Source organism: Guillardia theta, assembly GCF_000315625.1.
Source record: "Guillardia theta CCMP2712 unplaced genomic scaffold GUITHscaffold_133, whole genome shotgun sequence".
NCBI classification, from domain to species: domain Eukaryota; class Cryptophyceae; order Pyrenomonadales; family Geminigeraceae; genus Guillardia; species Guillardia theta.
In genome coordinates this window covers 68,336-81,953 of record NW_005434541.1, presented here as the reverse complement: position 1 = coordinate 81,953, position 13,618 = coordinate 68,336, and the positions used below count along the sequence as shown (strand labels likewise).

At 57.3% G+C, this 13,618-nt stretch overlaps 5 protein-coding genes across 5 annotated transcripts; 3 read left to right on the top strand and 2 right to left on the bottom strand.

Annotated features, from left to right (window-relative positions):
* Positions 1-133: 133 nt before the first annotated feature.
* Positions 134-910, bottom strand: GUITHDRAFT_118731 (hypothetical protein; the record flags this gene model as incomplete). The annotated part of the gene is made up of 5 exons (XM_005821998.1): positions 134-280; positions 325-362; positions 413-479; positions 532-609; positions 659-910. 5 exons carry the CDS (start codon positions 908-910, stop codon positions 134-136), a joined length of 582 nt encoding a protein of 193 aa, XP_005822055.1.
* Positions 911-3,322: 2,412 nt separating this feature from the next.
* Positions 3,323-3,838, top strand: GUITHDRAFT_118730 (hypothetical protein; the record flags this gene model as incomplete). The annotated part of the gene is made up of 2 exons (XM_005821997.1): positions 3,323-3,358; positions 3,497-3,838. 2 exons carry the CDS (start codon positions 3,323-3,325, stop codon positions 3,836-3,838), a joined length of 378 nt encoding a protein of 125 aa, XP_005822054.1.
* A 316-nt stretch (positions 3,839-4,154) lies between these two features.
* On the bottom strand, positions 4,155-7,686 carry GUITHDRAFT_146757 (hypothetical protein; the record flags this gene model as incomplete). Its single annotated transcript, XM_005821996.1, has 10 exons — positions 4,155-4,223; positions 4,274-4,411; positions 4,460-4,501; positions 4,730-5,038; positions 5,083-5,300; positions 5,708-5,871; positions 6,140-6,300; positions 6,761-7,276; positions 7,451-7,513; positions 7,651-7,686. 10 exons carry the CDS (start codon positions 7,684-7,686, stop codon positions 4,155-4,157), a joined length of 1,716 nt encoding a protein of 571 aa, XP_005822053.1.
* Positions 7,687-8,770: 1,084 nt separating this feature from the next.
* GUITHDRAFT_80129 (hypothetical protein) lies at positions 8,771-9,506 on the top strand (the record flags this gene model as incomplete). The annotated part of the gene is made up of 3 exons (XM_005821995.1): positions 8,771-8,946; positions 9,254-9,402; positions 9,460-9,506. The coding sequence occupies 3 exons, from the start codon at positions 8,771-8,773 to the stop codon at positions 9,504-9,506; spliced, it is 372 nt and encodes a 123-aa protein (XP_005822052.1).
* Positions 9,507-11,306: 1,800 nt separating this feature from the next.
* GUITHDRAFT_80135 (hypothetical protein) lies at positions 11,307-12,846 on the top strand (the record flags this gene model as incomplete). The annotated part of the gene is made up of 6 exons (XM_005821994.1): positions 11,307-11,369; positions 11,490-11,550; positions 11,600-11,658; positions 11,708-11,795; positions 11,856-11,932; positions 11,983-12,846. 6 exons carry the CDS (start codon positions 11,307-11,309, stop codon positions 12,844-12,846), a joined length of 1,212 nt encoding a protein of 403 aa, XP_005822051.1.
* Between the last annotated feature and the right edge of the window lie 772 nt (positions 12,847-13,618).

Genomic DNA, 13,618 nt, shown 5'->3' with positions numbered 1-13,618 from the left:
CATCCCCACACGCTGTGGTCTCTTCCTACCAGCACGCAATGCCTGGCGCCGCACGCCATTCTAGAGACCTGATCCTCCCATCAGTCCACGGAAGAGGGAGGGGGGGGGGGGACAGGGTCGACATACCTTCACTCTAGGGAGGGGCACCGGCGTGGGATGGACCTTGTCCTTCAGAGCTATGAGGAGTACTAGACTTTCCGAGAGCATGTACCTCCAGGTGGCCCAGCCCGAGCCTCCCGCCGTTAGCCAGCCCGACTGAGAACAGCTCGCCAGCAAGCGACTGGTGGCCAAGCTCAGCTCGGGTCCAGATGGGGTGACCCGCACCTGGAAGACGGAGAACGCGTCGCCGCATGCTGCTACTCCTGTGCGAGGGTCAGCACGGGAGGGGACGAGGGGCGAGGGGAAGTCGAACGTGGAAGCTGCTGGTTGCTCTGAGCTAGTGGGGACCCTCCGTAGAGGGAGCTGGACGTCATGACTTGCTGGGGCAGTGTGAGGATGAGATCGAGTGGAACGAGACGAGGAACCCCCCACCATCTTCGTAGCTGCTTCTCCTCCCCCTGCTCTTCCGACTCCGAGCTCGCCGCCCTCGTTGTCTCCGATCGCGTACGCCTGCGTCAAGAGTGCTCACGTCTCATGCCGCAGGCAGCATCGGCAAGACCTTGAAATCCACCACAAGCTGGTCCTCAGTTGGATCCCAACTCTCAAGATCGGCTTCATCGTCCATGTCTCCGTCTTCTCGCTCCCCCCTCTCTCCCTCCTCCTCCGCTTCCTCCTCTCCATCATCTTCCTCTACATCGTCTTGATCGAGTGCATACAGGTCCAACTGCACGAGAGATGCTGGTCTCGCCCTCCTCGCACTCCCCCAAGCGTCAAGGTCCAACGCAATCTCAGACGATTCTCCCCGGCCCATCGCGAGGTTACATCGAGTTCTCGTTCTTTCTCTGCCCCTGCTCCCGCTCCTGCTCCTGCTCCTGCCCCTGCTCCTGCTCCTGCTCCTGCTCCTGCACTTGCTCCTGCTCCCGCTCCTGCTCCTGCTCCTGCTCCTGCTCCTGCTCCTGCTCCTGCTCCTGCTCCTGCTCCTGCTCCTGGTTCCGGATCACCCAGTCCCTTTTGCAGACACCAAAAAAACCAAAAAAATCAAAACAAAGAAAATAGCCGTAAAACTCGGATGCCTCACAGCCCCCTGAATGGCCGGATCGGCGGATCAGTCTGGCAGTACTTTCAAGTAAAGCCTAAAGGGCGGATGAGATCGTACCGGACGGCCCGGTCGCGCGGTGGCGTCCGGCAGCGCCGGGGCCCGGACAGGCCGGGCCTGGGAGGCTCGGCGCCGGGCTTCAAATCAAGTTGCGGGGCCGGCGGTCCGGCCCGGCGCAACGCCGGTCCAGTACCGGCGGCCGTAGTAGCGTACTCAGTGATTTTTAACTTAACTTGAGTAATGAGCCTACGGTACTCCGAGCCGTGAAAGCGGCCGGGCGGCCTGAGTCAGTTATTAGTAGTGACGCTGCGGCCGGGTGACGGTTCACCGTTGGGGACGTGACAGAGGCTCGCAGCTGAGCCCCGCCGTGACTCTGCCCGGCGGGCCGGGAGGGCCGGGCTCCGGACCGCCGGGCCGGAGTCGGCGCCGGTTCGAGTCAGCGGCGGCTCAGGCGGCAGCCGCGGCTCAGCGGCTTTACTCGCCCGGCGCAGTGGGGCAGAGTCACAGAGAGGCGTGACTTTAACAGGTCTTGAACTTGAGGCGATACCGTCCGAGTCATGGGGTCCTTCAAGGCTATGGGAGGGGTACATGATTAATGATTACACACCAGAGTGGTGGGTATGTCGTTGTGGACAAAATTATGGGGTGCTTCCCCAATTAAGGAATGGAAAAAGAGAGGGTGGGGGTACATTTGCTCATAACAAAGTAGGGTACCTGAAGTACATTTGAGATTGAGCGGGTAGGGGTCAGGTACTTCAGGGGGTCAGGGGTGGGGGGATGTGGCAACATGCAACCAAGGTGGCACTGATGAGCACCGTCCTGAGCACTACCCCCTATTAAACTACCCCCACCCCTTTCTATTTTGGTACACCCCTTACAAACAATGCAGTTTTGGTGGTCAATAAGGTACAATAAATTACCCCCACCCCTCTAATTGTCATTGATAACCCCCCATTTCCCCAATCCTATCTTTACTACCCACCCTTTAAGAGTCATGCATCCATTTTGAAGACGACCCACCTGTTTTGACATGTACCCCGATGATGTCTACCCCTACCCACCTAGATGATTACCGCTACCCACCTGATGATCATACCCCTACCCCCTATGATATACCGTTTTACTTGGAACATCCCTTCTATCGCTTTAAAAGGCGGTCCCCACCTTGAGCATTACCCCACCCACCAAACCGTTACTGACCCCACTGCTACCCTCTCTAGATTCACCCTACCCTATCAATTTTACCACCCTGCTGGATCACACCCCCATCAAACATTACCAACTACCCCTATTCCCCTGTAGTACCCCACCCTCACAATTTACCCTACCCCCATCTCGGAACGGCAAAATACTGTTAAAAGTACCCTGTCATTTGTGAGTGTACCACCCTACCCGTGGTGCAAGTGAACCACCTACCCCAGCCTAAGGAATCACACCCCAGTACTAGCAGAGAAAAGTACCGGTGGTGACTGGTAACCCTTGAGTGTGGCTAATTAAAACTCATTTTAGTGGCTTTTAAATGGTTTTAAAGGGCTGGGGCACTTCAAGAAGAGGGAGGGGAGCAGGGAGAGGGAGAGGGAGAGAGGGAGAGAGGGGGAGAGGGGAAAAGAGGGAGAGGGAGAGGAGGAGAGGACGGGAGGAAGAAGGAGTAGAGAAGAGCGAGAAGAGGGGAGAGAGACGAAGAGAAGAGTGGAGAGAGAGAGAAGAGGAGAGAGACTGAGGTCCGCACGTCGGAGAGATCGTGAGCAAAAAGAGGAGGAGGATGCGGAAACGGAAGGAAGAAAGGTGCTCTGCAAAGTTAAAGGATTTAGATACTGTGACTAGATGTAGGAAAGATGGTGATTCTGATGGTTCGAATGCCATATAACTGCTGAATTCTCTATTTCTTCTGCTGTTGATTTTAGTGTGTAGAAAGAAGGAATCGGCTTGTGTCCAAGATGATGTCTGCCATCCTCAAAGCTAGCTTTCTCCTCTTTCTCCTGTTTGTGGTCCCTGTCAGTTCTTCTTCACTGGCTAAAGGTTCGCACTGGCCATCATATCCCCACTGTCTTTGCGAGCAGTTGTCAAATCCCTATCGGCATTTCTCCTTGCATGTCGCAGCATACTGATCTGCTGTGTTCTGCAGCAATGTCCTCCTACAGTTGCATCTGCGGAAAGGTGAAGGTGAGAACCTTGACTTGTCCTCCCTTGTACTTCTTTCTCATCCTCGTCCTCCTTGTACTTCTTTCTCATCCTCGTCCTCCTTGCACTTGTTTCTCATCCTCGTCCTCCTTGTACTTGTTTCTCATCCTCGTCCTCCAGGTTGAGTACAGCGGCAACCCCATGTTCGTCGCCTACTGCCACTGCGTCGAGTGCAGGAAGACTTGCGCTGCCCCCTACTTCCACGGCTCTGGCTTCCCCAAGGACAACGTCAAGATCGTCAACGGCGAGAGCACCGGCAGCTTCGCTGCTAAGCAGATGCCGCGTCACTTCTGCAAGGACTGCGGAACGTACGTGTACGGCAACGCCGGAGAGTTCTACGTGCTCCCGTGCGGCCTGATGGACAAGCCTCCTGCTGCTCAGTTCCACATCTGGACGAGCGAGAAGGCGATCCCTGTTCTCCCCGAGGACGGTCTCCCCCGCTTCGAGCAGGGACCCAAGTGAGGTAGCTGATGAGCATGTGATCTGAATGAAAGAACAACATACTTGAATCCTTGCCATCCCCTTCACCTCCTCCTTCACCTCCTCCTCCTTCTCCTCCTCCGCACCCTGGCCATCGCGACCTCTCCCATCATGCGAATGAACTTCATCTGACTCCTGGCGAGTTCTTACAACAAGTTGTCCAGTTGGTCGTTTCTCCTCTCTTCCTCCCCCTATTCACCATCCACTCCTCCTCCTCGTTCCATACACCCCACACACCACCTTGGCTGAGGGCGGAACAGAGAGTCCAGTGTACTTCCTGTACTCACAAACTCTTCCTTCAGTCCGCCTTGCGCGAGTGAGGGTCGAGCAGCACGTTCTTGAGCAGCAGGCTGGAGCCGAGGAGGGCCTGCGATGTACGTCATCCCCCATCCCCCTCCCTTCCGCTGCCGCTCTCACATCCTTTCTCCTCCGCAAGGCTTGCATCCTCCGCTTCCTCTGTCGGTCCTCGACCTCCTCGACCTCCTCGACCTCCCCGACCTCCTCGACCTCCTCGACCTGTTCGACCTGAAGCTCACTGGTTCCCTGCTGCTCCACCTTGATCAGGATCACGACATGTTGAACTCCCTCTCCCCTTCCCCTCACCCGCAGAATCTCCGACTGCAGCTCGGCAATCGCCTTTTGGACCTGTGGATTTTCAGCAGGACGAAGAGGGGGGGAGGGAAGGAGGTGGAACGAGACAAGAGGAGGAGGAGGAAGGAGACAAGGGGAGGAGGAGTGGGAGGAGAGGAGAAGAGAGATGTGGAAAGAAAAAGGAACGAGGGAAAGAAAAGAAGAGCAGAGGAAGAGGAATGGAGAGTGGGGAGTGAACGGGCCAGGAGTTCTCCAGGAGGAGGAGGCTTTGTCGACAGTGACCTTGGCCTGAAGTTCGCGCATCCTCGAGAGGAGGAGGGGAAATCTCTTGGTTATCCTCGTCCGAAGGTTCCTGCTGTTCTGGCAGCTGAGAAGAATGCTGAGGACCTGCAGGAGGAGGAGCCCTGCACTCTCCTGCTTCTCCTGTTCCTCCTTCTTCTCCTGCTCCTGCTCATCCTTCTTCTCCTGCTCCTGCTCCTGCTCCTGCTCCTGCTCCTGCTCTTGCTCTTGCTCCTGCTCCTTCAGCAGAGAAGATCCTTCATATTCGCAGCTCCAGCTCTCAAGAATCAGGATCAGATCCTCACAGACTTTCTGCGGAGAGAGGTCAGAAGACGCAGTAGGAGACGAGGAGGAACCTCTGCTGAGTCGGGGGAGGAGGAGGAGGAGGAGGAGGAGGAGGAGGAGGAGGAGGAGGAGGAGTCCGGTTGATGAAGGAGGGCAAAAAAGCGCATGAGCTCGTGAAACGGAGAGCCGAGCTGTTGGGTGAAGGAAGGAAGGCGGCGGACGAAGCTGAAAATCTCGTGCGAGCAGCCGGAGAGGAGGACGAGAGTGCCGACCTTGCGAGCATGGGCCTCTGGAGGAGGCGATCAGCGAAGAGACGACAAGGGAGGAGACGACAAGGGAGGAGACGATAAGGGAGGAAGCAATGAAAGGGGAGGAGGGGGTCAGTGAGAGAGAGCGAAGAGAGCCAGAGGAAAACAAGAGAGGGCAGAGGAGGAAGAGGAAGCAGATCGAGGGAGTGGCGGAGGCGGAGGGAGAGGGAGAGAGGGAGGGGGGGGAGACAGGAGGCTCAAGGGCGGAGAAACGTTGAGTGAGGAGGAGGGATAACAGGAAAGGGAAAAAGAGAGCAGAACGAGACGAGACGCAAAGGGAAGGAGAAGCAGCAACAAGAGCAGGAGTCAGGGGGGCAGGGGGCAGGAGGCAGGAGGCAGGAGGCAGGGGGCAGGAGGCAGGGGGCAGGAGGCAGGGAGGGGGCAGCACCAGGACTTGTCTGGCAGGTCAGTCTGTGAGCGAGGGATCGGATTCCTCCGGTCTTGAGGAGGAGGGTGTCGAGCAGATGACTGGAGGCGCCGAGAGCGAAGGAGGAGAGGACGCGGCAGGTCAAGATCTCCTCCTCCTCCACGGGCTCCGGCAGCGCCTCGCTCCTGCTGCCATTGTTACGCCAGCTCCCCTCCTCCTCCCTCGCTGACCCGCCTCTCATGTCTCAATCCTCTTCCGCACTCGCTCGTTCAAAAGGATCTCCCTACCTACTTCAGCCCTCCATTACAAGCTGAGTCGCTCTCCCCATTCCTTGAACATGAACCCGCCATCTGCCTGCTGCCTGCCTGCCTGCCTGCCTGCCTGCCTGCCTGCCTGCCTGCCTGCCTCCTGCCTCCTGCCTCCTGCCTCCTGCCTCCTGCCTCCTTCACTCACACAGCTTCCTTTCCTCCTCCCGCCGGCAGCGCCAGCAGGCGAACAGCAAGCAGCCTGCAGACTCGCTCGCTCACTTCCTCATCCGCCCAGACACTCCGCGCTCGCCGCCCCTCCTCCTCGCTGCAAGGGAAGAAACTTCTCCTTCCCTGTTGCTGCTGCCCCTGCGCCTCTGTCAGAGCACCGGACGAGCCTCCTCCTCCTCTTACGCAAGATGCAGCGGCGCAGACGTGGAGGGCGAGACAGCGGAGGAGGGAGGATGAAGACTCCTCCGAGCGGTCATTGGGGTCGATGAGGGAGAGGAAAGAGGAGAGGAGGGAGGAGGAGGCGTCAAGCTTGTCGAGGAGCCGAGAGCGGATGAGGAAGAAGATGTGGAGGACGAGGGGATAGCCAAGCTTTCCCGCGGGATGGGAGACGAGGGATCGTAAAGTTCGGATGAGAACTTCGTCCACTTGAAAGTCCCTCCAGCCATCCGCGATTCTTGCGTAAGTTACAACCTTGACAACCTGTCATGATTGTCATCTCATTTCTTTGCTACCATCATCACCATGATTATCATCTTTGTGATTGTTATCATCATCTCCACCATCATCATTCTCCTCAAAACAATTGTCAACCCCTCACCTTGACGATTTTGGAGAACACCTCCTCCCAGCTTGTTTCCTTCTTCTCTTTTTGACCGCACTTCTCTTCCATCAGCTTGCTCAGGCTTTCATCCGCGTTGCCTTCCATAGGCTCAAACTCGAAATCGTCATCGTCTTCCTCCGTCGCCAACTTCTCCTCCTCCTGCCCATCCTGCTGCCCATCCTGCTTTTCCTTCTCCTCCCCTTTCTCCTTCTCCCCCTCCTCCTGCTCCCTTGCCTGCTTCTGTTCCTCCAAGAAACCTCCAAGATCCTCATGCCGCACATCCGAGTGGATCTCCTGTAGCCACCTGCTCCCCTCCTCCATGCTGGACCCGCAAATGAGCTCTAGGGGCAGCAAGATGTTGACGATGATGAGGGAGGAAGAGGGAGCGAGCACCGGTCGTCCCTTCAGCATCCTGTCTGCAGCAGACCCTGACAGGCCGGAGTTGTGGAGGAAGACCAGACTCTTGAGAAGTTTCTCGCAGAGTCTGAACCAAGGCTGCCTCTGAAAGCGCAGCTGCGGAGACTTCAGTTGAGGGACGGGAGGAGGAGGAGGAGGAGGAGGAGGAAGAAGGGGAAGGGGAAGGGGAGGGAGGAGGTAGGGAGGAGGATGGTGAAGAGAACAGGATAGGGAGAAGAAGTTGGATAGATGAAGTGGAGACGGCAAACACAGCACCATGTGTAATCGCACCTGCCCCGATCCATTCAGCTCTGTCAGACTATCCATCAAAAGCATCGCTTCATCGCATGCTATCTGTGGCCAGTCACAACAGAGGTCCTCAAAGATTTCTTGCGCTGTTTTGGTGAACACAAGCTGCTCATCGTCTGCTGCTGTAGAGTCAAGGATCATATTTTAATCAGGACAACAGCAACAAGTGAGGGCGGGAGTACCGTTTGCTGCCGGATCTGGTTGAGCTGTTTCGACATCTGGTATGATATGTCAGGGTGTTCTGATGACTAATACAAAGAGAAAGCGGGTATCGCTGTCTCCCTCTACCCCGCTCTATTCTTCCTGCCTCCTCTGCCTCCTCCTCTGCCTATCTTCTCCTCTATCTTCTCCTCTATCTTCTCCTCCTCCACCACCTCCTCCTCTACCTCCTCCTCGTCATCTTCTTCTTCCTCCTCGTCCTCGTCCTCCTCCTCGTCCTCGTCCTCGTCCTCCTCGTCCTCGTCCTCGTCTTCCTCCTCGTCCTCGTCCTCTTCCCCTTCCTCCTCCTCCTCCTCCTTCTCCTCCTCCTCCTCCTCCTCCTCCTCCTCCCTCACCTTGTCCTACCCCGACAACCTTCCCGACCGGCCTCATGCTGATCCTGCCAAGCACGACATATGAAAGGACAGCAATTTCAACTTAGGCGAGTGACTAGGTGTGGGTTAAAGGCTGTCCCGCAAGGCTGAAAGGCAGTGATTTGTGGAGCTAATGGTGTTTGTTATCAATGTCTTTCTGCCTTCGCATCCTCGTCAGTTGAACCGCCCGGTCAAAATCTCTCGGGTCAACTGGAATGGCGGCGCAGGCGGTAAGTTAGTTAGAGCTCGCGGCAGCGTTCAGCGAGGGAGGGGGGAGGAGGAGGAGGAGGTGAGGAGGGCAAGCAGAGCCCGCCGTCACGGTGCAGGGGGCAGGGGCAGGAGGAAGGGGGAAGGAGGAAGGAGGAAGGAGGAAGGAGGAAGGAGGAAGGAGACAGGACAGAGGAGAAGGGATGCTGAAGTTCCGAAATAAGAAAGGAGCTGTCCGTCCCTATCGGACACAAAGTCAGTGCATATGTAAGAGCATCCCACGGTCCGAAAGTTCAATACTCTCGAGAGTCAGTAGAGGCGAGGGGGGGCGTAATGGTGGTGGAGCAGGGTAGGAGAAGGAGCAGGGGCAGGAGAAGCAGGGGCAGGAGAAGCAGCACTGAGGAGACTTCAGGAGCAGGAGCAGGAGCTCTTTTTCTGTAGCTTCACTGAAGAGCCCCTATGAAGAGGAAAGTTAGGAAAGATGATCAAGAGAAGGAGGACGAAGTGGTCCGAGAAGGAGGGGATGAAGGGGATCAAACTACGAGAACGGGAATACGACAAGGATGTTGACGATGAAGACGGGCTGCTGACATCCTCTTTGCAGACAGAAGTAGACGAGACGGTGAAGAAGCTTTCTGAGTACCCCGGATTCGTCGGGTTCTTGATCATCAATGCTGACGGCATTCCCATCCGAACCTCGTGAGAGTCATGCATTCTCCCCTGCCGACAACGATGTTCCTGCTCAGTGATCATTGATCAGTGATTTTGGTTGTTTCATGGCTGCTGATGACAATGGTGACTATGCATATGAAGTGCTCGTTCCTGCTCCTGCTCCTGCTCCTGCTCCTGCTCCTGCTCCTGCTCCTGCTCCTGCTCCTGCTCCTGCTCCTGCTCCTGCTCCTGCTCCTGCTCCTGCTCCTGCTCCTGCTCCTGCTGGGGAGTAGGAGGAGATAGGAGGATATTGTGTCATAGATTGATAACCCCAGGCTTTGTCTGATGTGAGCAGGATGGAGAAAGGAGAGGCGGTGCACTATGCTGGGCTCCTCAGCCTGCTTGCCAACAAGGCGCGCTCGTCGATCCGAGAGCTCGACCCGCAAAACGACGTGACCTTCCTGCGACTGAGGTCAAACAAGCATGAGATCATCATAGCGCCAGGTGGAGAGGCTGCTGGAGAAGCTGCTACTTCCTTCACTGATGCGGCTGTGGTTGCAGATAAGGAATACATTCTCATCGTTATCCAGAACCCAATCGTGACATGAGGCTGGGCGCTTCTGAACCATTTCCGTCAGCGATAAGATGTCAAGTTGTACCGTGACGGCTCTGTAAATTTCAGTCAAGTTTTCCTTCCATTGTTTCAAGTTTCAATGTGTGGTCCGTGCGGTCCGATCGCCGGAGGGACCGCACATTGAGACCGTGGCCACCGTGAGGCTTGAGGTGTTTGGACTCTCAACTTGACTCCGTTGCCGCGCAGCCTGCTTCAAGGCTTCCGAAGCATCATAGTAGTACCGTTGTGGCAGAGCCTGCAAGTCAGGGCGATCCGATGACTCGGATCCGGGGGCGCGGGCGCCCGCCGGGCCGGTCACCAACTCAGTCCGTTCACGGTTGGATGTTCAAGGCAACGGTCAAGTTGCTGCCTGATCCGATCACTATTCTGATCATGGCCGGCCCCCGCCGCTGGGCGGGCGCCCCCGGGGGCCCGGCCCGGGGCGCGGACCGGGCCGCCCGGAGACCGTACGGTGCCCGGCCATAGTACTATCACCCACCGTGGCGTGACGGCCCGGCGGCCTGACCGTACCGGGCCGCCTGGCAGCGGCTGCCACCGTCACCTAACGGTCACCGGGTTCAGTCTGGCCCCCGCGGTGACTCCCTGGGCCCCGGCCGCCCCGGCGGCGGCCCGGGCCCGGGCCCCGGCCCCAGTCCGGCTCGGACTCCCGAGTCCCGGATTCAGTGACTTGTAGCCCCAACTTGGCAAGCTGGCCAGCCTGCCAGCCTGCGTGCCTTTCGTCTCCTTATACCTGGCCGAGCCGTGCACGAACAGTTGAACGGACCATCTACTACCCCATCAAATCAGTACGGAACAAGGGGTAGTGCTGTTCCTTCTCGTGTAGGAGGAGTCCAACGGCGGAACTTGAAGAAATCAGTCCTGCCAGTACCCTACCCCCTTTTAAGCCAGGAATTGAGTGGGTGGAGGAAGCATCAGTCACCTAGACCCACCCTCCACCCCCTTTTCCTCACGGGATTTCTGCATAATGGAGAGGTGGGTCACACAGAACACCTTCAGATCATCGTGTGTCCCATTAGGACCCCCCCTTATCAAACAGAGTACCCTCCAATTCTCCTGGTATGACCCCACCCCACAGTTTCATGGTTATGCCCCTTCTAGAACCCGTCGATCATGACAAAGTACCCCACCCTATATTTCGACTGCTAGGACCCACCTGTTTGACCCTCAACTTACACCCCCCACCCTCTTCGATCACAATTGAGGAATACCCCCTCTTTTCTCTACAAAGACCCACCCCTTGACAACACTACCCGTCCATTTCCCAGGATGTTCCCTAAGGGAAAGGACCACCGGTTCCAGGATCGCGGCCCTTATAAGCCACCGCCTGCCAAGGATCCACCACGTCTGCTGCCATGCGCAAGGCTCTCCTCCTCTGTGGCGCTGCTGCTGCCTCTGCCTACGTCCCTGTCCCCTCCTCCTTCGGGATCAGACAGCAGGTGAATCTTCATCCTCTCCGATACTCCCGCTGGTGTTGTCTGTTGTGCTGCAAGTTCAAGATTGTTCTTGTCTTGGCTGCTCAAAGGTGGCTACTTTCCGCGGTGTAGAAGAGATGTTGCTGTGCATGTCAGACTTGGTTTCTTTGTGCATATTAGTCGGCCTTGTTATTTCTTTCTTAAATGTCCTTCCTGATCCAAATCATCCTATTCTGCACAGAAACTGACAAGTTCTGCACCAGACTGCCCCCGCTGTCGCCGCCTCCTCCTTCACCCCCCGCTTGAGGAGCTCCCAGCCTGTGGCCCGCCCTGCTCGCATGGCTCCCCTCTCCAAGGTCGTCATGGCTGCTGCTAAGAAGAAGTCCGTTGGCGACCTCAAGGGTGCGGACCTCAAGGGAAAGAAGGTGACATCTCCCTTCCAATCCTACTCTCCACCCCTCTTCCTGCTCCACCGCCCCTCCATCCACCTTTCCTTTTGCTGCCTCTACCTCCCCCGCCATGCTCGGGCTCACGCGTGTGCTCAGGTTCTCATCCGCTGCGATCTCAACGTCCCCCTTGATGGCAAGAAGATCACCGACGACACCCGTAAGATCACCAGCGCGCCCTCGTCCCCCCTCCCCTCACCCGCTGCCAGGCATCAGGGCCTCCGTCCAGACCTTGAAGTACCTCCTCGACAACGGTGCTCGTGTTGCTGTGAGTAGCTGCAGTGCCGAGGCCTCCAAGGGATCTGACGGTCATGCAGGTCTCTTCCCACTTGGGTCGTCCCAAGGATGGTCCCGAGGACAAGTTCTCCCTCGCCCCCTGCGCCACCCGCCTCGGAGAGTTGCTCGGTAAGTGGCGGAGGAATGCCGTGGGAAAGGCTGGTCGCTGATACTGCGGTGCCATGGCAGGCAAGGACGTGAAGATGGCAAAGGACTGCATCGGTGACGACGTGACCAAGCTCGTCGATTCCCTCAAGGACGGAGAGGTCAGAAAGAGTCTCCCCGTCCCCTCCACTTCCTGATCCCCTCTGCCCAGATCTGCCTCCTCGAGAACACCCGCTTCTACAAGCAGGAGGAGAAGAACGACAAGGAGTTCTCCAAGAAGCTCGCCGCTCCCTTCGACATCTACGTCAACGATGCCTTCGGTACCGCTCACCGTGCTCACTCCTCCACCGCCGGCGTTACCGAGTTCATCCCCACCTCCGTGGCTGGCTTCCTCCTCCAGAAGGAGCTCGACTACCTTGATGGAGCTGTTGCCAACCCCAAGCGCCCCTTCGCTGCCATCGTCGGAGGCTCCAAGGTTTCCTCCAAGATCGGAGTGATCGAGTCTCTCCTCGGCAAGTGCGACAAGCTCGTCATCGGAGGCGGCATGGTCTTCACCTTCCTCAAGGCCCGCGGCCTCAACGTCGGCTCCTCCCTCGTCGAGGAGGACAAGCTCGAGCTCGCCAAGTCCCTCGAGAAGAAGGCTGCTGAGAAGGGAGTCAAGTTCATCCTCCCCACCGACGTCGTCCTTGCCGACAAGTTCGCCGCCGACGCCAACACCAAGGTCGCCAGCGTTTCCGACATCCCCGACGGCTGGATGGGTCTTGACAACGGCCCCGAGTCCACCAAGATGATCCAGAAGGAGCTTTCTGACTGCAACACCATCATCTGGAACGGACCCATGGGTGTGTTCGAGTTCGAGAAGTTCGCCAAGGGCACCAACGACGTCGCCAAGACCCTCGCTGAGTGCACCAGCAAGGGAGCCATCACCATCATCGGAGGAGGAGACTCCGTCGCTGCCGTGGAGAAGGCCGGGCTCGCCGACAAGATGTCCCACATCTCCACTGGTGGAGGAGCCTCGCTCGAGCTCCTCGAGGGCCTCGTCCTCCCCGGCGTTGCCGCCCTCACCGATGCCTAAGAAGCTCGAGGAAGGGGAATGGGGTTAGCTAACTGAGTTCCAGCTGTGAACGCTGGGCTGAGTGTGAAGTGAGATGTGAAATGTCAAGTGATACGATGAAAGTAAACGATGAATCGTGATGGAAGTGAGCGGCGTCAACGTTTCAGATGATGAGAATGTGAGATGTTGCGATGTTGAACTGTGAGGATCATGGGATCGAGCTGGAGCGAGCAGGGGGAGGTAGCATGTTCAGCATGGGATTGGATCACTCGGCTCTTCTATCTACACTAGTGCTACATGGAAGTCCATGGTATGTCGACGACGATAGGGGGGCTGACCTGCCCGTTCCTGCTGTATGCTGCAAGGGAGTTTCAGGGGGATTGAGCAACTGAAGAGTGAAGGAGAAGGGACAGAGAGGGTCGGAGGGAAGAGCTGGAGGAGGGAGTTGCAAGGGAGGAGGTAGAGCTACGACGAGCAAGGGCGAGGAGGAAGAGTTGTCAGCAGGAGGAGGAGCAGACATGAGGAGAAGGGGAGGAAGAGGATTGGTGGGTGACCGATCTCGTAGGCCAGTCGCGCATAGTGAGATCCAAACCCGCAGACCATGTGACTGCACAAGTCGTGAGGAGGAAGGAGGGGAGAAAAAGGATCAGAGGAGGGGAGAGAAGAGGTGAAGGTACAGGAGAGTGTAGGGGGGGCGAGAACGAGGAAGGGAAGCGAGGAGGGAGGAGGGAAGGAATAAAGGGTATTGTAGACAGAAAAGGAGGATGGAGCAGCGGCCTCCCTTTTTTTGACG